Below are 25,716 nucleotides of genomic sequence, written 5' to 3' on the forward strand. Positions count from 1 at the left end.
CTTCTAAACTTACCCAGAAGATAACCTGTTTGTCAAGGAGTAGAAGGACAAGGAATAAATTTCTTTAGTAAAATTGTACAAAGATAAAAAAAAAACATTTATATATAAAATTAGTGTATCGATTTATTTGGCTTAACTTTAAAGCAAAGGGTATTTTGCTGCCTATGCTACCATCATTACTGTTAAAATATAAACTGACAGTCTATTTTATTTTTCTTCAAAGTAATCTATCCCTCTCTCTTTTTCTTTCAGGTTGCTTTTATTTGGTTCTGAAGTTTCACTAAGATATATTTGGCTGTAAATTTTTTTTTTAATTCATCACTTTTGGGAATCTCTTGGTTAACATTAACAAACTGTGAGACTTGGTATCATTCAGAACAGAAATAAATCAAATAGAAACTAGAAAGATAATAAAAAAGCTCAACAAAACTAAGAATTTTTTTTCCTAAAAAAAGATAAAAGTGACAAATCTTTAGCTAGGCCAAGAAAAAAAGAGAAGACTCAAAATAAAAATGAAAAGGGAGACATTACAACTAATACAGAAATATAAAGGATCATAAGAGACTATTATGGGCAATTATACACCAACAAATTGGGTAACACCCTCCCCCCCCAAAAAAAAACCTCCTAGACACATACAACCTACCAAGACTGAATCACAAATAAATAAATTAAAAAATCCAAACAGATCAATAATGAATAGAGAGACTGAAGCAGCACAAAGAAATCTCCCAAAAACAAAAAATCAGGAATAGGTGGCTTCTAGAAACTAATGCCAATCCTTCACACACTCTTCTAACAAACTGAATAGGAAAAAATAATTCCAAACTCATTTTACAAAGCCAGTTTTACCTTGATACCAAAACCATGTAAAGAACTACAAGGAAAGCAAACTATTGGCCAATATGCCTGATGAATATAAATGCAAAAACCTTCAGGCTGGCCCAAGATGCTGGTGCCTTGTGCTTTTCTAAATCCCTGCCTTTGTTCTTCGTGGGTCCTCAGAAGATCAGTGTGTGCAGAGTCCAGTCAGTGCCCCAAAGGAGGGGAAATGCAACATGCACACGCAGGCTCCCAGAGGACTAACCGCCTGCCCTGTCAGCTCCCAGACACAGGCTAATTGGAAGCCTGACTGTTAGGCAGCAACTGTGAAAATCCAGGACGTCAGATATGCAGTCTAGCTTCTCTGAGGGAGGAGCAGGGAGCTGGGTGTTTTTGCCTACTAGCTCTGTGCTAAGCCTGGGGAATAGCCACTAGAAGTGCTTATGTGACCATATTAAACCACCTCTTTATTTTCTGTGTCGTGGGGGACTCACAATTACAGAGCTCTGTCAGTTCCCAGAGCAGCGTGATTTGGTAATCAGTCCCTTGGGTGGCAGCCTTATTAGTTGGGGCTCTTTTCATGTGGACATGCTCCTACCAGGGAGAAGCTGAAGACTGTTTTATTACTGGGGAGCGCTTAGAAGAGAAAGCAGGTGAAGTGTCCACAGCCCTTTCAGGCTCTCAAAGGATTTAAGTCAGCTCCCAGCTGAGGGCTGATGAGAACCTGAACACTGACCGCAGCTGGGAAAGTTTGCAGTCAAACCCCACCCTGCTTGCTCTTTTTTGCCCTGGTGGTGGTGGTGGTGGTGAAGAATTTTGTATAAAACTGCCTCTTTGTTTAATATGGTCCCTGAGTGCTTTGCAAGTGCAGAACCTCATCAGGTTGTTATCATCATAACTAGGTAGTTAATATTTAAATAGGAAGAAAGCAAAGAGGAAGCCAGACGTTATAAGCATGGTCATCTGGGCAGCTTCACCAGGAAGCTGCAACTTTACACTCCCCAGGGAATCAAAGGCACATTCCCTGCAAACCACTGGGGTAAGGAATATGAAGTTGGGTACACAAGGAAGGTGCTTGCCTGTAAGTCTAACCTGGGGAAAAGATAATTGCCTAGAGGGGTGGAGCTGCAAGCAAATGAAATCCTGAAGGATTCATTGCTTAAACTCCTAGTGAAAATCTCCAGAAAAGAATCATCTCTCTCTTGTTCCTCCTGTTTGTTTGCTCCTGCATCCTTGCACTCCCTTGCTCTGTGAAAGGAGTGCATGGTCCATGGCTCATGGCCCCTGGCCATGAAGACCCCACACACTTTGGACTACAGCTGGGAGCACAAGCTAAGCTGGCCAGATGCTGGACTGACATGGATTTTAATATGGAGCTAAGAGTCTGGGCAGTGGCTTTAATCCTAGTCCTGCTGAAGATAAGATGGGACTTCTTTCATGGCGAGATGGAGAGAGATGGGACCTTGGAAGGGAACCCCCTTAATGTTACCTATCAGTAAAGCTTTCTGCAGCACTCATCCTCCCATGGGGCCTCAGAAAATTCTTGTTCCTGTGGCACCCCAAGAAGCCCACGTTCATCAGTGACAGTTGGGGACACAGAGGCTGCCCCATGATAACAAGGTGATTGGGGAGCCAGTTCCTCGAGTGGCAGTCATAAAAGTTGGGGTGCTAAATGTGCAGTCCAAACCCTTTTCTCCTCAGGAAGAAGCTGGTGGTTGAGGGATTCTCTTTGAGTGTGAGGCTCTTCATGGGGGGTGGGGATTATATTACTAGCCTGTCTCAGCTTTTCCTACTTTTTCCAACGTTGGTATTTTCTTAGTCACCCAATGTGTAGAAGTCACCCAACTGGTTTTTGGATTTTTCTCAGAGGGAATTGATTTATTCATGTGTGGATGTTTATTTTCTGTGTCTATGAGAGAAAAGAAAGTCAGGAGCCTCCTACTCCACTTATTCTACTTTCTTGCTGGCATCTCTCTTACCGTTTATTTTTAAAAATGAGTTATCTCCAACTTAGCAAATTAAGAGAAAAAAAAAGAAAAGAAGAGCAATGTAATAATTAAAAGTATTATGAGAAGACAATTCAGAAAAAACATATGAATTATAAGAAAATTATTAAAATGAATAAAATATTTTCTCCAAATTTTAATTACAACACAAACCTACAGAATTTTTCAAAAAATTGATAGCATAATTCAAAAATTAATATAAGAGAAAGAAGCCAAACATATACAGGGTATACCTACAGGACAACCAAAGAGAAAGATTTTTCCTAGTTCACATTATGACTACTTATATGGCGATGGTAATAAAAAATACTGTTATAATTGTGCAGGAATGTGTAATTCTTTAGTTCATAGAATCAGGTCATCATTTATTTATACAGAAAATTCATATATACAGAGCTGTTATTACAGTGGAATAGTGGGATATTAAATAAATGGTGTTGGATCCATTTGTTACCCATCTGGAAAAAACATGAATTTTTCATTATAACATAAAAATATCAATAACTAATTAATATCCATATCTGGAAAGCCAATTTAAAAAATCTTAGAAGGAAAGCTTTATTAATTCAGCAAATAGAAAGACTTATTAAAGATCCCAATATAATTAGGCAAATAAAAAAAGATTACTTTGAAATTAAAAATTTATGCCTAATAAACACACTATCAAGAGCAAGATGTGGCAAGTCAAAAGACTAATGAAGATATTAACAGTACACATAATCAATAAAGGATTCAACTACAATAACTATAAAGAGTCACTACAAATTATTTGAAGGCGCATGCAAATCAACAGAAAATATTAATAAAATATTGAGCTTGTTTTAATAAAAAAGAAAAATACATAAAATTTTGTGAGAATATGCTTACCCTCATCAATAATCTCAGAAATGAAAACTCAGATCACAGTAAAAATTATTTTACACACACTGTGTTGAAAAAAAAAAGTGTATGATAACATTAAGTGCAGAAAAGACTAGGCAACAAAGGCAATTTTTGACACCCCTGCTGAATGTTTAAATTCATGCAACAACTTTGGAAAACAATTTTCACTTCACAGTACAATTGAACATGCCTGAATATATGACACAGCCATTGTATTTCTGGGTGTTCAATGTAGGAAAATATTTTCCTGTGCATACCAAGAGTCATGGACATGCATTTTAATTGCAAATTGTTTGCAGAAGAAAAGAATTCAAAACAAAAACCAAACCCTGACAAACATAATAAAAATAGTGTCACACTTAAGTAAATTTTACTACATACGAGAAATGAAATGATATGCTCTGACAATGGCAAAGTCTAATAATTGGTGGCCATTTTTTCTATTGGAGTCACTGCTGACAACATGTGTGAATATATCTAACTATCAAAAATGGAATTTTTGTGAAAGCATTCAAATCACAAAAGAATAAGCACTGTTCATATAAATATCAAAAAGTGGCCCCAAAACTCCACACAATATGTTGTTTAGGGATAAATAATTAGAAATTAAGGAAAAATTAACTGAGGGAGAGAGCAAGATGCTTTTGTGGAATAGCACAAAGAGATCTTAAAATGTACAGGGTGGGGCCAAAACAGGTTTAAAGTTGTGAGTACATGAAACACCAAGTTTATTCTTGATTTATTATTATTTAATTATTGTATTATTTTCTATATAAACAACTATAAACATAATTCCCCCAAACCCTGCATTTTAAAAAATCTTGTGTCATGTGCTATGAGATAATGCTTGCTTTTAATATAGAAAGGAGTATAGCTATGTTCTTGCTTGATGATACTTGATGATACTTGTTTTATTAATACACTTTAAACTTTAAAGCAATGTTATACATTGTATTTCATATTTATAATATATTTCAGAAATAACTGGAAGCCACGTATACAATCACATGTCTAAATATGTATATCTATTTACACTATACCAATGTAAACAAACACAAACATAAATCCTTAACATATATCTTCCATCATATAGGGAAATCTACATTTTGTTTATAACCATTTTTCACTTCTTTGTTTAGTTTCTACTGAATGAAGTTTGGAGTTGAAATACTTTTTACCAGGAAGTCATTAATTTTTTCTGAGAAAACTTGGGGTACAGCTTAGTTGTGCCCTCTATTTATCAACTTGCTTAACCATCCAGGTTGCAGTATCTAATTCTTTTTAATAAAGATAAAACTAATTACACATGCTTTGAGGGGCAATAAACATGATTTTTTGTTTGGGGTGTACATGAAATGGCATCACAAAAAGTGTACAGATTTTATTTGCTGTTTGTTTTCCCACATTGGGACACCTCAGCAATATGTATTTCTCAGCAAGCTCTATGCTTTTCTGCAGTCTATTTTGAAATTGTATTAATGTATTCTGAAGCAAGAACATAGCTATTCTCCTTTCTATAATAAAAACAAGCATTATCTCATAGCACATGACTTAGTCATTTGCTAAAGTAATGATCACACAATCAAAATATCTCAATGTGCTGGGAACATTTCCACACAGTGGAATTTTCAAAGTGCAACATGAGCTGCCACAGACAGTTGAAGATTATGATTAATGATAGTGCCTGAGAACTTATTAAAAAATGTCAGTTTATCTGTTTCATATTGGTAGTGGATCTTTAATCAAAATGTGTAGTTATAAAGTATAAAATCAGAAAAAGTACTTATTTCAGTTTTTCAAAAACACAATCAGTGAAATAGAATGTACATTAAAGTATGATGTTTAAACAATATTTTTTTAAAGGAGCTTAGTTTTTTCTAATTAAATTTCAACCATAAGTATAAGATCCCATTTTTGATAGGACTTTCCTGAAATCTCTTCAGACTTAGAATTTATGAAAAACAATATAAATGAATATTAATTGTTCTACTAATCTAAAGAGTATATCTTAAAAATATTAGCCAGACTTTAAAAAGTAGACAAAAAGTAGCATAGAATGAAATGATGATTTTGAACAGTATGCTTGTATAATGAATATGTTATTTTACTGATGTAGGACTTTAACACTTTAAGATAATACCATTATATACCATAAAACCACTAGAGATGAGCTCATAGGGGAAAGCAATTTCAAAGAGAAAATTCTGAATCTCCTGAAGCAGCCTTTACTACTGGTTTTGACTCTAAAAATACATGCCCACCCTGAAAAGCCTAAGCAATCAATGTTTTAGTGCTGGGGGAATAGTTTCATGTCTCCATGTGTCCCTTACTGTGTCAGGCAGTATATTTATTTTTCTATATAGATTCTAAATTTTCATGTCAATATTTTAGTCAATAAAATAATTGGATTAGAAGGTAATTTAGTTTTGCCAAAACAATAAACACCAATGTTGAATATATAAAATACTGAAGAATGACTGAGGATGAGTTTTATGACAGCAAAATTAATGTTTAGAAATGTGGTGAAAGAACTATTATATAATTATGATGTGGATTAGGGGAAAACGAGAGGCTGGGAGATGGTGCATTAACTAGAATATGCATTATATAATTTTTAAAACTGTTTTATAATTAGTAAAATTTTTAAATGAATTGTGACATATAAACTTTTTCTTAAAAAGTTTAAACTGTTGCTTAATGCATTTGTGTTTGTTCTTAAAACCAGGAGGGCCTATATTCTTGTTTATATCCCTTATTTTGGGGGGAAATTCAAGATATCTGCTTAGATTGATAATCAATAAATATTGTTATTCTATATTATTCTCTTGCATAAAATAGTCTGCCGGAAAAATCAAGAAAAATATTCTAGAAACTCTTGTAAAAACAGTCAAAGATATGAGAAAAATGATAGTTTCTAGTCTAACAGTTTTTATTTTCTGTCCATTTTGATAGCAGCAAAACAACTAATCTTAAGACTATTTTCAGCCATAATGATTTATAAATCATTTAAACTTGTCTGCTTTGCTTCTTATGTAATTCATTTATGCATTCAATAAATATTCTTCATATGGCTCCTATACCCCTGGTAATTATTCTTGGTGTTGAAGATGCAATTAAAAAATATACTAATTCCCTGTGGAGCTTACATTTGAGTGGAGGTGGGAGGGAGATTTTAAAAATCCGTGTTTAATGTTTCAAATGCTGATATGTGATCACAAGAAATAAAGGAGGATAAGGACTCAGACTTGTGGCCAATAGAGATGGACAGGTTAGGAAATGCTTTCTCTGAAATAGTGATATTTAAGCAGAATCCTGAAACAAAAATGTTTAAGTAGCCTTGCAATTCTCTGAGAACTGTACTCCAAGAAGAGTGAAGGCAATTACAAATCTGAGGGGAGACTTTCTTGGTGTTTTCTCCAGACAGGTAGGCCAGAGTGAAGGAGTGGAATGAGAAAAGGGAACAGTGGGGAACGACTGGAGGTCAGGACTCAGCAACACAGGACTCTGCAGGGGAGGGTATCATTTTCATGTTTACTCCTCTGGGAGATGAGAAGAGCAATTGGATTACTCTGGGATTGGCTTTAGAGAAATAGGATTAGATGAAGGGATAGTGGTTTGGAGACTAATGTCATATTCAAAGTGAGAGATGATGACGTTTTCTGAAAAGGTTGTGAAAATGCTGAGTGTCTACCTATCCAAGAGCATTTTCATATGGACTAGCAGGTGGGTGTGGGAAAGCAGAGAGATTAGGTTGATGTATAAATTTTGGCCAGAAAAAAATGAAAATAATTACCATTCTCTTAAATTTAAATAACTACCAGGAGAACATTTATTGAAGAAACTCAATTTTAAAAAAAAGTTTTATTTTTAGAATGTTGTATTTGACACGCCTCTTAGGTTAGCAATCCAAGCAAGGTCAGTGACAAAACAGAACTGGGGGAGATGGGATCCTAGAGAACAGATGAAGGTGCTTTGGGGGGTGTGAGTTAACTTGGTTAAAGACTGCAGACTGGTTCAAAACTGAAGACTGAGGCTTGAATATTTGATTTGCAAAAATGAACATCAATGATGATCTTGTTAAAAAACAACTGGGTATCAGCAACAGGCATGTTACATGATGCCAAAAGGGAATAAGTGTAAAGGAAATGGGACAAGGGTTCCAGATAAAATTTTCAAAAGTTTCTATATAAAAAAGAAAATAAAACTTAGGAGTAGCTAGCTGAAAAAAGATATGGGGTAAAGATATTTTTAATATAAGTGGTATTTTATATATATATATATATATGTTGATATTAATGGTTGAGTAAAAATTAAATTATAATACAGTAAAGAAGGGTTAATCACTGGAAAAATGTTTTCCAGGAAAGAGGAAATGGGATTCAGTGTACAACTTGGAGGTTTTGACTTCAGGTGGAAGAATGGACAGTCTTACAATGTGAGTACAAAGAATTAGGAATATAGAGGCACAAAACTGGTTTATTGACAGGTATGGAACTTCTCTTACCACTGCTTCTATTTTCTTATTGATATATGAAGAGAGGAGTGGAGTTAAAGAGTTGGAAGAACAAGAAATGAGAAAGTCTCAGACACTCAGATGTGTTCTGCAAAATACTGATGTGCAGGAAGTCAAGTGTGAAGTATAAGGATTAACCTCCAAACAAAATTTCTTCCTATACATATTGGAGAGAATAGAAATTATTTTATAATACATAAGAACTTTCTGTTAACTTTGTAATTAAGAAATAATTTTGTATCTACACTTTGATAAATGTGAATATTTTATGTATGTATAAACACAAATAATATTTTCTTTTTATTAGCATTTATCCTTCAAAGTTTTAATTTATTTTCATTGATTTATTTCAGTTTAAGTGCTTTTATTCCTTATTAGTTGTTATTCTAGTGTTAAAAAATATTCTTCCTTACTTATGTGATTGCAAAGACCAATAAAATAGCAGATACAGAAAGTGCTGGAATGATATGTCTTCCTGATACATGATTTTTAAAATTCATCTATTGTCAGACCACAAGACAGGCATGGCAGAGTTAGTTTGACTATTCTTGACTGGGTATTTCTTTTCTAATATAATGAAAGGAATATTCTGATCCCACATACATTTTAGCCCAATATTGGTATTCACTGTGCTTATTAACATAAAACTACATTTTACCCATTCTTTCTATGCTGTCTGAAGCATAATTATTATATTCCCATTTATTCATTAAACTTACTTGAGTGCCTGACATATTACACACTAAGTATTGTGCTGGATTCTTTCAAAAACAGATTAACTAAGATAAATCCAAAGATTTAAGGAAAATATATTTCCTTTATAAAAACTATATAATACACCAACTAAATAAATAAAGTTAATATTCAGAACAGGGTAGTTTTTTATATAGAAAACATAATGACCCTGTGGTGGTCTACTTCAGACCTTAAAAGAATTATGTAACTCTAGGGATCATTGTGGCCCAAGAAATCCCTGAATGACTGGACCCCCTATGAATAGGGGAAAAGTGACTAATGGGGAAAAGTTATAGTGAATGATAGAGAAGCATGAACCTATGTATCAGTCATAGGTTTGTATTTTATTAAAAGCAAGCTCTCCAAAAAGCAATACACACACACACACACACACACACAAACACACACACACACGCATTTGTACACAGAGACATACACATAAGTGTTGTGTGTGAAGCATCCCTAGATTTTGAAATTTTGCCACTTCAAATGTGTTTGTGTTGTCTACCATTTTGCAGTCACCATTATATTTTGATAGTACATACATACATCTTGTTGAATAATTTTAACTATGCAATGATGCATACTACACCTCTACATATATGCATTTAGATATGTATGTGTATGCTTGACCATAAAAGATGATACTGGGAAGTGAGTAAGTTTGTGAGCAATTGTGCAATTTTTTGACTACATCGTTTTGGTCAAGTTTCTTAAACTCTCTGTGCCTGTTTCCACATCCATAGCTTAAACCACTTTACGTAGTTGCTAGGTGTATAAGCACCGAGTCCATTGACTGGAACATAATACACCTCAGGTGATCATTGGCTATTTTTTGTGAATACCAAGTACTTTAGTTTAAACATAACTTTGTTTTCTAAATAGATTAAATTATGCAAATTGTGGCATACGTGTATAAAAATAAAAACAACATGACAATCCCAGAGAATTTTAAAATAAGATGATATTTCAAACACTGAAAGTCAATCTCTTTGCCTCAAATTTTCATTTGAGGTGAAAATGTACCTCAAATATCTCAGTTCACCTTACTTCTTTAAAATGTACATTGAAAATCTGGATAAAATTATATTATTGAATTTTAAATTATGAGGCTGTACTGTTTTAGTCATACCTATTTGATGCATTTTAAGTTTTCTTGAAGACATATGAAACCAAAGAAATGAGCTGTCCTCAATCCCCAAACCCCCCAACAACCAAATAAACAAAAATAAAACCCCAAACAAGTACATATAATAAAAAGTAAACAATGTTGTTAATTAACAAATTGAACCTTAACTTTTCATTTGATTACGATTTCCCCACAACTTACCAAATTCAGAGAAAACTGCATAGAGGATGTTTAATTTTGTTTCTAAATAAATAGGTCCCAAATATTGGAACTGTTTTTCAAGTTCTTCTTTCAACCTTGGTAAAGAAGCTCAACAATCCATATTATTCAAGGTAAGAAATCCCTGAAAGGAGGAGAAATAGGCATGGTCTCAGCTCCCAAAATAAAGGGCAGTATGTGCCAACATGGCATCAGAGAATGACTGTGATCACAAGACAGGCCTTGATGAGGGGCAGGCCTGAAGGATCTGGAAACTCTCCAGGGATGATTTAGAGAACACAAGAGAGGGCAGAGCCAACCGCCCTAATGAAAGCATAGCATGCAATTAAGGACAATGAAGCAGGCAGAGCTGAGTTAAAGATTGAGGTTAAATGGTGTTTTTGTGAGTTATAATGATAATTTTTTAAAATTTCATTAAATTTATTGCGGTGACATAGGTTAATAAAATTATATAGTGTCCAAGTGCTCAATTTTATAACATACCATCTGTATATTGCATTGTGTGGTCCCTACACAATAAGTCTGTAATTTGTATGCATGGTTCAAAGAAAACATTTTAGTAAATATTAAAAAAAAGACAAGATAAACACAAATACATGGTCTGCTTGAAACTGAATATGAAGTAAATTCTGTCATCTTTTTTATTTTTTCTCTTCCATGGATATTTTAATTTTATAAGATACAGAGGCAGAGCAGCATTGAACACACTGTCAAACTACAGCGGGAAGGCCGGGGAGGGTTGGAGGGTGGGAGGGGGGGTAAGAGATCAACCAAAGGACTGGTATGCATGTATATAAGCATAACCAATGCACACAAGACACTGGGGGGTAGGGGAGGCTGGGGGAATGTCAGGGTGGGGGCGGGGGAAGGAAATATATGTAATACTCTTTGTAATACTTTAAGCAATAAAAATAAAATAAAATAAAATATCAGAAAAAAAGAAACTTGAACCTTATACACATACCAGATAAGACTATGTTTTCCCCAATTTTCTTGAGAAAGATTAAATCTCAATCCAATCATGTGCTTTTTAGGAAACCCTTTAATTTCACCATAGCCTTGCTGAAGTATAGATTTTCACCTCAGTCTGATTTGCTAATTCTATGTAATAAAATCCTAATATGCTAAGTGTCCAGTTGATCAGTTGGCTGTTCAACCAATCAGAGTGTAATATGCTAATGATATGCGAAGGCCATTCAACCACTCGCTATGGCATGCACTGACCACCAGGGATCAGACGCTCTGACCAGTAGATTAGCTTACTGCTGGGATCCAAATGATCGGAACTGAGCAAGATGGGCTGGACACATCTGGAGACCTCCCGTGGTCCCTCCTCAGCTGGCCAACCTTCCGCATCTTTCCCTGGTCCTGATTGTGCACTGGTGGGGTCCCTCAGCCTGGCAAGTGCCCTCTCACAATCCGGGACCCTTCGAGGGATGTTGGAGAAGCAGGCCAGGCCGAGGGACCCTACTGGTGCACGAATTTGTGCACTGGGCCTCTATTAATAACAATGTCATAGGATTTCACAATACATATGTACATAGATTACTTTAACTGTACAATAACCCTGTGGGGAAAGATTGTTGTACAGAAATGACAGGTTTCATTTCTACTTATTTTTTATTATGGTTGATTTTAAACAGGAAATAAACTTAAATATTACTTGGAAATCATAGATACAAAAGTCATTAGATCATGTTAAGAATGTGCTCATTTCATGAATGATATAGCTAGTATTAAGAAAGGTTCTCTGGTTATGCAATATCGCACAGCACATTTTGGTAGAGTTAGAACAAGCACCTCTAACTGTGACTTTAATTTCAAAGCACTTTCCCCTACATTTAGCTGTACTATGAAATCATATATATATATTGATTTCAGAGAGAGGGAGGGAGACAGAGAGAGAGGTAGAAACATCATTGATGAGAGAGAATCATCAATCGGCTGCCTCCTGCACATCTTCTACTGGGGATCAAGCCCACAATCCAGGCATGTGCCCTGACCAGGAATGGAACTATAACCTCATGGTTCATGGGTCAATGCTCAACAACTGATCCATACTGGCTGGGCTGTACTGTGTTTTTAAATAGAGCAGCTATCATCTATAATAATAAAGGGTAATATGCTAATTTGACTGGACGTCTTCCGGACATCATTCTGGATGTCCTTCCTGACGAAACCAGGGCCGAGGGAAGCCAGCCAGGGTCCCAGGTGCCAGAGGGAAGCCAGTACTGGCAGCCCAGGTCCTGGTTGCCAGAGGGAAGCTGGTGCTGGCAGCGGGAGGAGGAAGACCTACTCTTGCACAAATTTTTGTGCATCTGGCCTCTAGTTTATCTATAATGTGAGCTAATTTATTCATTATTATTTCATATTTATGATTATTTTAGATCAACTATCTTAATCTATTTTCCAAAAATGTAAAACTGAAACTCTGTCATAGTAAGGATACCAGTTTTACTCTTATCCTTTCACAAGTGATTTATTTTATGTAACCAAAATAATTTTTCAATTATTATGTATAATTTTTCAATTATTATGTTTTAGTTGAAATGCTAATATTAGTGGTTTTAACCACCTTGTAGTTTCAGGACTTTCAAAAGTTTGAGTAACAGTTCAGGCTATAAGGAAAGCACATATACTCTGGAGCAGGGGTCCTCAAACTATGGCCCACAGGCCACATGCAAATACAAATATTGTATTTGTTCCCTGTTTTGATTTTTTACTTCAAAATAAGATATGTGCAGTGTGCACAGGAATTTGTTCCTAGTATTTTTTAAACTATAGTCCCGCCCTCCAACGGTCTGAGGGACAGTGAACTGGCCCCCTGTTTAAAAAGTTTGAGGACCCCTGTTCTGGAGACTCAGAGAATAATTTAATTTGTATTGCTAAGTCCTTTCTATTCACCTTAAGCCTGCTGTTTTACAGCCCATTTCATAGTTCATTGGTATCACTAAAATTGGGAAAATTGAAGGAAAAAAATAAGACAGTATAAACTTTATAGGGGAAGAGGATGTAATATACTTGCAAATATTTGGGGGAGTCAATTGAACTAGGTTAGGACCATGTCTGCGCATCAATGTGGTTTTATGCAAATGTCACTTTCCTGTGAACTAGTAGAACCATTTGGATTGAGAAAGGTAGAAAACAGGTATAATCTGAATGCTTGAGTAGGGTGATAGGGTGAAGAAAGGCTTAGATTTAATTTGGGGAGGCATAAATCTGATTTTGGAGGCCAATGTTTAGGAAATACATTGTATGTACATATTGAATGGACTCTTATTTTTAAAGAAACTTATCTATTAGCTTTGTATGTATTCTATTAGATTTCATAAAAGTCTTGTGAAAGTCATAATGTGATCAAAATGACAGATAATGAAAAGCTGAAGATTACATATATGTTTAATTAAAACAAAAAACATCTTGAACTCATACTGTTTCCACTAGACAGTGCTATTTCCTAGACAAAATTACTGCTTATATATTTGCCTAGGTCCAAATATAGTGTATCTTCATATATATGTTGACATTCTCCTCACACTTGAACTTCCTAATCTCCTATTCTTTGTACCTAACATATAAGATTTTTTTTCATGAGCATTGAGAAAATAAGTACCTAGGACAATTGGTTTGTCTTTGACTTTCTACTTTGCTTTCACTTTCACCCACCTAACCCCAAGTTTGGTGACCTCCAGGATTTACTGTGGTAACATTTAGCATAGATTAAAAGCATCATTTTTATTATGAGGTCCTTCCTACTATCAAAGATGTTCTTAAATTCTGTGGTCACCTTACTGTGATATAATTGACTAATATTTAAGAAAATCCATTCATGTGATTACTCATTCAATAAACAATATTATGTACTTACTGTATACCAGGAATTATACTATTCCTTGAAGGTAGAGGGATGGGCAAAATTAGATACAGTTTCTTCCTCGTGAACCTTTTGGTCTGGTGAGTGACATTTAACATTTAACATTTGTTAAATGCCACAAACATGTATGGATAATTAGAATTCCATTATTTGACTAGAATGTTGATAAAAAATGTAATTATAACCTGGCTGATGTGGCTCAGTTGGTTAAGCATCGGCTCATGCACCAAGAAGTCACTGGTTCTATTCCCAGTCAGGGCACATACATGCCTGGGTTTCCAGCTCAATCATCAGTATGGGGCATTCGGGAGGCAGCCAGTTGATGATTCCCTCTCTCTCCCCGCCCCTCCCGCCCTCCCTCCCTCCTTCCCTCTCTTTATAGTCAATAATAACAACATTAAAAACTTAAGCTTAAAAAAATAAATTACAAAATATACAAAAGTTCTGAACACATACCTCACCAAAGAAGATATAGGGATGGAAAATAAGCATAATAAAAGCTACAAAAAATAAAAATAGAAAACAAAAAAACAGATGCCTACTAGCTGGTTTTGCTCAATGTATAGAGCATTGGACTGCAGACTGGAAGGTCCCAGGTTCGATTCCAGTCAAGGGAATGTACTTAGGCTGCAGGCTAGATCCCCAGTAGGGAACATGCAGGAAGCAGCTGATTAATCATGGTCTCTCATCATTGATGTTTCTATCTCTCTGTCCCTCTTTCTTCCTTTTTTAAAACTATATTAAAAAATAATAAAAAAAACAGATGCCTCCCATCATTTATTATTAGAGAATTGCATATTTAAAAAATTAAAATATCATGTCACACCTATCAGAATGGTGCACATCTGAAATACCAACAATACCAATACTGGAGAGGATGTAGAACAATAGGGTTCTCTCATTCACTGCTGATGGGAATGCCAAATGGTACAGCCACTTAGGAAGGCAGCCTGACAGTTTCTTACAAAGCTACACATAGGTCTACCATTCAGTCCAGCAATCACACTCCTAGTTATTTACTCAAATAAATTGAAATATATATCTACACAAAAACCTGAACCTGAATGTTTATAGCAGCAACCAAAATGTCTTTCAATGGATGAATGAATAAACTGTGAAATGGATATTATTTAGCAATAAATGAAAGAGTTTTTCAGTTATGATAAAGCATGGAGGAAACTTAAACGTACATTGCTAAATGAAAGAAGCCAGTATGAAAACACAACATATAGTATGATTTCAACTAGTGATATTCTGGAAGAGGCAAAACTATAAAGACAGCAAAAAGATCAGTGATTGCTAGGGGTTCAGGAAGCGGGGTGGGAGGAGGGATGTTTCAGTGAATTGCAGTGTATTTTCAGGTCAAACTATCTATATGATGTATTGTGGTGGATACATGACTTTATGCATTTGTCAAAACCAATAAAACTATACAATATAAAGTCTAAACTTTAAGATATAGGCTTTAGTTAATAAACATCAATGTCGGCTCATCAATTGCAACAAATATTCCATACCACTGCAAGATGTTAATAGTAATAGCAAAAATTGTGTATTACGGGAGGGAGGGGGGAGGGGGGCTCTGTACTCTCAATAACTCAATTTTTCTGTAAATTTCTTTAAATTAAAATTGTTCTACAATTAAGCGTATTAGTTATTTAAAATATATAAGAAGAAGTAGCACTTTGAAAGGAAAATAAATTGAAATAGAATGCTTTCTGTCAAAAAAGATATGAAAAATACAAGGATAAAGAGCAATGATAGTCTAATTCACCTTTTACATTTTACTATTGATAAATGCAACTAGAATAGAGATTCCCACTTGAAACTTTACCTTTTATAATAGTTTTTCATTTAAATATATTTTGATATTATAATCTACTTTACAAAGTGATGTCCAATTGTAGTATTAAATAAACCTTAATTCAGGGTGTTATTTTCATTATGATCTAATAACCTTAGAAGAACACCTTAGAGAATATAAAACATTTTATTTTTACAACAACTTCAAAAATAATAATGAAATAATAAGTAGCATAATATCTGAAATAATATTTATTCTCCTCCAAAATGCTTTACCTTAGTTGACTGGTAGAGATTACAATTTCCTCCTGTTAAATAATGCCTTATACTCTCATTTTTTTTTCCCCTCCATTCTTTTGTGTGTGGGGAGTGGTAGTAGTGTTTATGTTATGCTTTTTATTTTGGAATAATTTTACAACAACACTGAAAAGAAAAATCAGAGGTTTTTTTGGGTGAACTTTCAACTCAGCTTCTTAATTGTAGCATCTTCCATAACCTTAGTATATCTACCAAAACTCATTACTTATCATTGATTCAGTATTGTCAATTAAACTGTAGGTGTTACTCTTATTGTTTTTCCCTTAATTTATTTTCTTTTGTTCCAGGAAAAAAATCAGAATACCACATTGCATTTTCTAGCCATGTATCCATATAGTCATTTTCCGTCTGTCACAGTCTCTGAGTTTTTCCACAATGGCAGATTTTTATTTGTTTATTTTTTTACCACCCCAAGTCCAGCCTCCTTCCATCAGCATCCCAGTCAAGGCACATACCATCCCCTCTTTACCTTCTTCGACCTCCCCCCAACCTGCTCTCCCTCTGGTAATCACCGTACTGTCATCTGTTTCTTTGAGTGTTTCTTAATCTGTTTTCTTTATTTTTTATATCCTTGACAGTTTTAAGTGTTAGGTATTTTGTAGATTTCCTCCCAAGTAGTGTGTGCCTGATGTTTTCTCACGGTTAAGCTGAGGTCATGAACATTTGGAAGAATATGACAGCTGTGAAGTGTCCTCAGTTGATATCAGTGGGTACATGATATCAACATGACTTTTCATGGTGATATTAGACTTGGCCTCTTGGTTAAAATACTGCCTGTCTTCCAGTTTTCTCCACTATAAAGTTTCTATTTTCTTTTTAAATTAATTAATTTTTGTCAGTTTGTCATTAAGTGAACACTACACTCAAGGGGGAAGTATCTCTATATATTATTTGAAGTTCTTGTGTAAGAAAATTCCATTTCTTGTCCCTATTTATTTATTTATTTAATCAAGTATACTAATAAAAGGGTAATATGCTAATTAGACCCGGAGACCTTCTGGGAGACCTTTTGGACATCTTTCTGGACAAAGCCATGGTGACGGGACTGAGGCAGAGGTGATTAAGGGCTATCAGGCCGGCAGGGAGGGCCATTGGGGGTGAGCAGGCCAACTGGGGGGGCAGTTAGGGGTGAGCAGACCGGCAGGCAGAGGTGGTTAGGGGCAATCAGGTAGGCAGGCAGACAGGCAGGCAAGCAGTTAGGAGCCAGCAGTCCTGGATTGTGAGAGGAATCCGGCAGTCAGAAATCCCCTGAAGGGTCCCAGGTTGGAGAGGGTGCAGGCCGTGCTGAGGGACACCCAGCCCCTCATGCACGAATTTTGTGCACTGGGCCACTAGTGTATTTGTAATGGTATGGACTGTTGTTATTTGAGTTTATATTGTTCTTTGAATTAGAATATGTTATCATCAGTATTTATTTTCTTACTTGAATTATTGCAGCTTTGTTAAGGAGAGATCTATAAGTTTGGCTCCTGTATCCTTTTGAAAATTCCCTTTTTTAAATAGAAACTATCTGTAAAGATACATTATATGAGCTGTAGTTATGTCATTTTAATATAATGCAATAATAGTTTACACAAGCCATACAATTAGCATCACATCTTTCTCCCTATACCCTTAATATACACTTATTAGTGATTGATTGATTTAGTACATGCTTTTTGTGCACCTACTGTGTGCCAGACATGATTTTAGGCACTGGAGATAGCTTAGGGGATGAGATCAGAGATTTAACAAGATGCTGATGAAGCAGATTCTTGTGGACCTTTGAAAAGAACTTTGGATTTTTTGTTACATAAGATAGAGAGCCCCTGCAGGGTGTTGAGCAAATCATTGCATCATCTGCTTTAATATAGATCACTGTAGTTGCTGTGTTAAAAAGAGACTATAGTTGGGCCAATGTTGATGCAGGAAGACAAGTATGGAAGAGCAATTATAATGCTTAGTACTGATTTTGCATACAAGTTCAATGATTTTCCAGGGTAGAAATGTTAAAATCAGGCTTAATTCCTTTTCATTAAGTTATAAAATTGCTTTCTGCATATTCTAATCTAATAGACAACTTGCCACCTTCTGATCCCTGTATGGAGGGAATAATTTATTCATTTTCTGTCAGATAGATGTACATTAAAAACATGCCACAGGACTTTATCTTAGGCAGCATATATAAAAATTATTATATAATAATGTATTACGTGTTTCTAAATTTAACTATGAGATTGCACTAAGCTAATTTCCAATACTTTTAAATATGAATATGTGCATAATAATATATGTGTTTGAAGATTAATGCATCCAGAATTCAGAGATAATAAAAAAAAAATTGTCTAGCCCATTCTTGCTTTGGAATTTCAGATACCATTTTAAAAGCAGAGATAAAAGGAGAAAGCAAGGAACAACTTGAATGCTGGTAAAGTAAGCCTCTACATTGCAGCAGTTCACAACGGTGTGTTATATATAGAAAGAAGATCAGTCATTGGTTTTAATCCTGCTAAATAAAACGGAACTATTGGAATGGCATGCCACTTGACCTTTCGGATTTCAGAAGCAGTATATAACTGGTGTGAAGGAAAAACACTTGCAAAGTGTCTTCTCTGACATGACAGATCCTCCTGGAGGTTCACACAATGTTCAAAAGGCAGAAGTCCCTTGTTTCAGAAAGCAAGAGAGACCTTTCTTCCCCAGGAGCTACAAGGGCCACAGCGAAGAATGACATGAGAAAATTTCAGTCTTTTTCCCAACTTATACTTTCAGCGGGCCCTCTAAAGTCAGCTCCCGCAGTGAAACATTCAAAAGCAGCTCACTTTGAGATTGAAATACTTGATGCGCAAACAAGAAAGCAGATATGTATTGTGGATAAGGTGAGTTTGTTTATTTAAATGTCTCTTCTTTGCTACAATGATGATGAATCGCTAAAATGCTGACCAGACTGTAGTAAAACACATTCCTGGCTTTTAGTGCTTTTCTTTTCTAATGAGCAGGATAGATACTTTATACATAGTTTCAGTAGAAGAAATTTACTGCATTTCGCATAATCAATTTAAATGGTAGCTAATAAATATTAACTCGACCATTGTCGGGAGGCAAAATTTTCACTGTTCGCCTTCTCATTGTACATGAAAAAAATGCCTCCACATTTTTCTCTTCATGCACTTAAATATTCATATTATCAGAGAGTTGTAATAGTATTTGTAGAAAATAGCAAGCAAAGGTCACTGAAATTACTAAAAATTCTATTTAACATATATGATGAAGTCTCTCCATTAAAAATTATTTAATATTGATTTAATTATTTGTCTTGAAAAACGAACATCTTGCTTTTTATAAAAGTTTTACTTATTTCAAAACCACAGTTTCTTGCTTTATGTTACCCACTTATATTCAGAGCACAGATGTTTCACTGAAGATAAAATATATACTTTCTAGCTTACATAATCTTGTGTACATTGTAGATAACATATGCATGTATAATATTTCAAACACTTTTAGTCTTTGAAAAGACATGAGTAGTTTAACTTATTATGAGAAATATTGATATTTTAAATAAAATATCCATTTATTTTTCTTTACTGAAGTTTAGTTTTTGCTTTTGTTCTAAAAATAAAAGTGAATCACTGATTCCATTTAACTAATCTCTAGCCCTGTTTCTAGATAAAAAGGGAAGAGAAGTACTTGTTTACTGTTTTAATTGCCAAGAAAATAATATATATTCTCTTATTTAGTAATTATAACTTATTATTGGTTTATTTTGAGGTAATATTAACTTTTAATTATTGATGGAAATGAAAAATAAAGCACTTTTTCAAGTTCATACAGGACATAAGTGCAACATAGAATTAAAACCATTTTATGCAACTCTGAATCATATTATTTTTATTTAGTACCAATGGGGCCATATATGCATGATGAATATATATTTTATGTATAAACAATTATAACTTATTAATTTCATACACAGCATAAGCTATTCTGTCATTTCAGTAAAGATTTTATATTTTTGCATTATACAAAAACAAGACAAAAATAATATAATCTGGAAGTTGCTGACAGGTTTTGAATGCTCACCATTCAAAAAGCTTTAAAATAATACACTTAAATTAAGGGAAATATGGCAATCAATTTGATGCATGTTAAATTGGTCAAGGATTTACAAAGATGAAGATCCTAAAATGAGACTGGTTATTGTATGCTTTCTGATATATATTTAGACCTTGACCAAAAATCCACATTAAAATACTGAAAAGCGGATGTGCTCCTAATTGTTTTCCTCACATTTATATCTCATGTTATTGTGATTTCATCTGAAGCTAAGACATGGTATTTTACATTCTAGCAATATTTAAATTGCAAAAAAATTAAGCATCCAGAAATCCAGCATTTTGTGGAGATATGTATTTGGCTCACGAATCTCATATTTGAAATGTAAGATTCCTGGTATTTGCAATTCCAGTAGCAAACTTTTAGGGGAAACTCAGTAAGCTAGACAGGGGATTAGTTTTGAATGCCTTACCAACCTTTATTGGACAATCAACACCATATGATATACAACTTACTACATACAAATCTTTGTCTTGCCAGTAGAATTGGATTTTATTTAATCTTATTTTAATTTTGTAATATGGTAAATTATTTCACAGTGATGGCATGACTTTTAAAAGAAAAAACCTTAATTAATTTACTTTTTTGTTGTTGTTTCATGACTCTTACTAGTTCAAATTTGTAATCATGAGAAAGATTGATTGTGTTTGCTCTTCAAAATATTGTTTTTCTTAGACAAATTAATAGTTATATTAACAGTAAGGTCATGTTAAGTGCCTTTCATTGCATTTAGCTCTATCCAGCATATAAGAGAAGTGTTGCTTATGACGTAGTCCTTATCTTTCAGTAAGTACTGTCTAATAAAGTTACAGGTCATGTACTTTGGAAGTATGCATAGCTGCACAGAATCCCTGCCACATCAATCACATTTATCAAGGTTCAGGAAAGTCACTGAGTTGCTGAACCCAGGACCATTATTTCGAATATAGGTTAATAAAAATCTATTTGTAAGTGCATAGTGAAAAGGAGGAAAATGATATTTAACAGGCTTAGCATAGTGCCTTGCACAGAATAGGGAAAATATTTTTGTAGTTTTAATAATCATTTACAGAGATAAATTTAATGTATGTAAAAATCTAAGAAAAAATAGGTTCACCCTTGTCATACTGGCACAGAATCAGAATTTCAATTTGACTTCTTAATAATTATACATTAACATGATTTATTAAATGTAAACGTTTAGGTATCTTGAATAGGATGTATGTTCTTAGTAATATATGCTGAGCTCTGTAGAAATTGTGTTTGTATCTAAACATTATAACATCAACTTCAGAATGGATAAAGAATGTAGTAAGGATATTCATGAGACCAAGCCATTGAGAGAATTCCCTGGATTAAAGAAAATATATGGAATCGTGTTCTTCTACACGTGCTCGAGCGCGCATACACACACACACACACACACACACACACTAAACACTTTCAATTGCCTTAAATATCTTCTTTAGCTTGTGCCCCATTTCCCTCACTATTTTCATTATTTTCATTTTATCTGCCCATCATTTATCTTCTATTTTATCCTAACCACACTCCATTCAGGTATCTTCCTCTGTTACTTTCCAGGATATGAACTTGCTGAGGTCACCAGAGGCAGTGGTAAATACCTTGCTAAATCCAAAGGTCAATTCTCATACTTCATCTTACTCAGTATATGAGGAACTTATGAGCATTTGCCATTGTTAAGTACATCCTCTTTAAGACACTTTTGCTATTTGAGTTCCAGGATAATACTACACAGATTGTTTAAAATCAACTTTATGGGCTCCTCCCTTTTCTCTTGCTTCTTCTTCATCTAACTTATTAGGTGTGGACTGTCACCAACTCAGTCATCAGAACTTCTCATATTAGGTAATCATCTCTCTCTCTCTCTCTCTCTCTCTCTCTCTCTCTCTCTCTCTCTCTCTCTCTCTCTCTCTCCTATCTATCATCTATCATCAATCTATTTAATTTATCTACCTATCTATCTGAATGTTTACTAGGCATCTCATAGTTAGCATATCCAAAACTCAACATTTGATCGTCTCAAAAACTGTTTCCACAAGATTTTTTAGGTCACTAGTGGAATCACATTTTTCAAATAGCTCAAGGCAAGCGCTTAGAGGCATCACAACTTATCTAATCTCACAACACATATGCAATCCATCTTCATGGTTGTGCCTTCACATATATCCAGACAATGAAAAATTTTAACCACCTCTCCTGCTAGAACTCCTGTTTTTTTCTTCTGTTTCAGTCCTTAGTACCTTCAAATATATTCCCTACACTGCAACAGAACAAGCCTGTTATATTGTGTCAGATAATATCATTCACTACTCAAAACTAGTCAGTGTTTTCCTTTAGGTATTGACTCAGCTGTCACTTCCTTTCTTGTGGCTTTTCCTTACTACTTATTTAAAATTTCAAAATCTGGCAATATATTCCATTACCATTCCTTGCTCTATTTCTTTAATAGCACTTATTTATTTTTTCATTTTGTTTATTATTTTGCCTACTTTTTTATGCCAGCTTCACAAAATCAGGGATTTGGTTTTTATCATTCCTGTATATCCAACATTTAGAACAGTGTTTGGCACAAATAAAACATTTAACCAATATGTACTAACTAAAACAATTACCCTCTAAAAGATATGTGTTTTTTATAATGCACTCTTGTTTAGCACTGATAGTGTTAAGATAGAGAAATATAGTATTTAAAAATAGATTTTACTATTTTCTAAATCAAATTGTCAATGGAATAAATGTAAATATATTCCTAGAAAAAGCATTTAAATCATCCATTCTACTAAATGCCCAAATTCCTCTTGGCTTGCTACAAACAATGATGTATATAATTTAACTTTGAATTAGTGTATAATTTGCTAAACAGTTACATTATAATTACAAAATCTAACAAGATTTTCACAAAGGTGACAATACAGATGGGGATATTTAACTAATTTAGTTATTTCCCATGAATGATAAAAAAAAATGACTAACCAAGAATAAGGTAGAGAATAGATTTATATATTGTTAAATATCATTCTTAAATATTTATTGGAACATCAAAAATATAATGGAAATATTAATTTTAAAAATTTAACAATGAATTATTTCTAGTTGCTAATTATCTCTGTCTCACTTCTATTTTGTAAAATGTCAGAAGCTTATCTTGAGATAAGTCAATGATTCAAGAGCATGGCTAGAACTCTAAAAGCTTGGGTTGATAAACGTTTCCAATATCATCCCATTCTTTTTTCTTTATTTTTTTTTCCAAGGAACTTGACCACAGGAGCCCTCTTTCTCCTATTGTTTAATTTGTTTTATGTCAAAACTCTCAAAAGCCTTTCAAAAACTCATACAAATAAAATAAAGCCCTCAATAAATCTCCAATCCTTCTTACAATAAAATACCAGCTCTTACCAGAAAATAGTAGAGAGAATTTTAGTGCAATAAGACTACATAAAAATTGCACTTTTAATAGATAGAAATTTTGAGAATCCTTAATTTCTGACATTACCACTTTTAATATTGCCTCTTGGGCAAGCTACTTAGCACATCAATGCTTCCAGTTGTTCATCTGTAAAGTGAGAATGGCACCTGTTTTAAAATGGCCTCATGACGGTTTTCTGAATTTCACATATAAATGACATTATTTTCTTTTTTTTTTCTGTTCTCCATCATCATCCTGCTCCTCTTTTTTCTTCCATATGTCCTACCCCACCCCTTCTTCCCATTCCTACCTCTTTTTCCCCCTCCTCCTCAGTGCCCTTTCTCCTACTTCTTACTCTGTAGCGTAATATGTTAATAGTTGAAAGCTTATAAACTTTGATTGAGTCATAGCAGAATTTATGTCTGACTGCTTTATCTTTTTCCATGGACATGATCCAATATCTCTGCACTTTATTACTATTTTCTATAAAATGATTTAAGTATTATTATTGCCCTTTATAGGAGAGAAATTATGGTGCAGAGAATTGAAATGAAGAACTTAATGTGTGTTAGAACCAAGTTAGGAACCTGGCCAATGCATGTTCTGTGCCTTGCTCTCAACTATTATACACCCACTTGACAGATAATGAGTTGTCATGAGCCCAAATTCCCATGCTCAGTTTGATCTCATGACTGAGCAGTCTGACTTCTGACACAGACATTGTGTTTCAGGATAAAGATGATGTTTTTAAGGGATGTCTACTTGCCCTTTTATTTGAGACAAAAGAAAGTTCTTAAGCATTTTTTTCTATCCACACTAATAATAGACAAATATGTAAATTGGCCATACTTTCACAATGCCCCACAGCCAATCAGGAAGGAATATACAAATTAGTGGGACAAAGATGGCAGTGGCCACAGAGCTAGTCAGAGTTGGGGGAGGCTTGGGTCACCCCCGGCAATGGAGGAAGCCAAGCTTCCCGCCTGCCTGGGCCTGCCACTGAAGGAGGTGCCTGTGGGCAGTGGCCACAGAGCCTGCCTGAGCAAGTGGGAGGCTTGGGTTGCCCCGGCCGGCAGATGAGGGAGGGGCCTGCAAACAGCCATCAGCCCCTCACCCAGGCTGGCCAGGCACCCCAGCAGGGACCCCCACATTGAAAGGGGTGTGGCCAGCCTGAAAATAGCCCTCAGCCCCTTACCCAGGCTGGCCATGCCCCCATGGGGTGAGGGTCCCTGCTGGGGGGCGTGGCCAGCCTGCAAACTGCCCCAACCCCTCACCTAGGCCATCACTATCCCTGGTGGGGACCCCCACCCCAATGGGGGTATCGCTGGCCTGCAAACCACCACAGGCCCCTTGCCCAGGCTGCCCCACCCAGCAAGGGAAACCCCACCCTGATCTGGGATACCCTTCAGGCAAACCAGCCAGCCGCCACCTGTGTACCAAGCCTCTATCTATACTAATAAAAGGGTAATATGCTAATTAGACTGGGAGACCTTCCAGGAGACCTTCTGGACATTCTTCTGGACAAAGCCATGGTGGCAGGGCCAAGGTAGAGGCAGTTAGGGGCCAAAAGGGGAGGGCAGTTGTGGGTGATCAGGCCAGTGAGAGGGCCATTAGAGGTGATCAGGCCGGCACGGGGTCAGTTGTGGGTGAGCAGGCCATTAGTGGGGGTCAGTTGGGGGCGATCAGGCTGGCAGGGGGGCATTTGGGGATGAGCAGGCCAGTGGGGAAGGTAGGTGTTGGCAAACAGGCCACCTGAGGGAGTAGTTGAGGATGAGCAGGCCGGCAGTTGTGGACAAGCAGGCCAGTAGGCAGAGTGGTTAGGGGCAATCAGGCAGGCAGACAGGTGAGCAGTTAAGAGCCAGCAGTCCCGGATTGTGAGAAGGATGTCTGACTGCCGGTTTAAGCCTGATC

At 35.3% G+C, this 25,716-nt stretch overlaps 1 protein-coding gene across 1 annotated transcript in view; it reads left to right on the forward strand.

Annotated features, from left to right (window-relative positions):
- Nucleotides 1-18,925: 18,925 nt before the first annotated feature.
- The window catches only part of TECRL (trans-2,3-enoyl-CoA reductase like), a gene marked incomplete at both ends in the record, with an annotated part of 79,633 nt that continues 72,842 nt past the window's right edge, over nucleotides 18,926-25,716 (forward strand). The window contains one exon of the mRNA XM_081082826.1: nucleotides 18,926-19,159. Coding sequence (XP_080938952.1) covers nucleotides 18,926-19,159 — 234 coding nt within the window. The remainder of the gene's footprint in view (nucleotides 19,160-25,716) is intronic.

The sequence above is a fragment of the Myotis nattereri genome (genome assembly GCF_964212035.1).
Source record: "Myotis nattereri genome assembly, chromosome: 1".
NCBI classification, from domain to species: domain Eukaryota; kingdom Metazoa; phylum Chordata; class Mammalia; order Chiroptera; family Vespertilionidae; genus Myotis; species Myotis nattereri.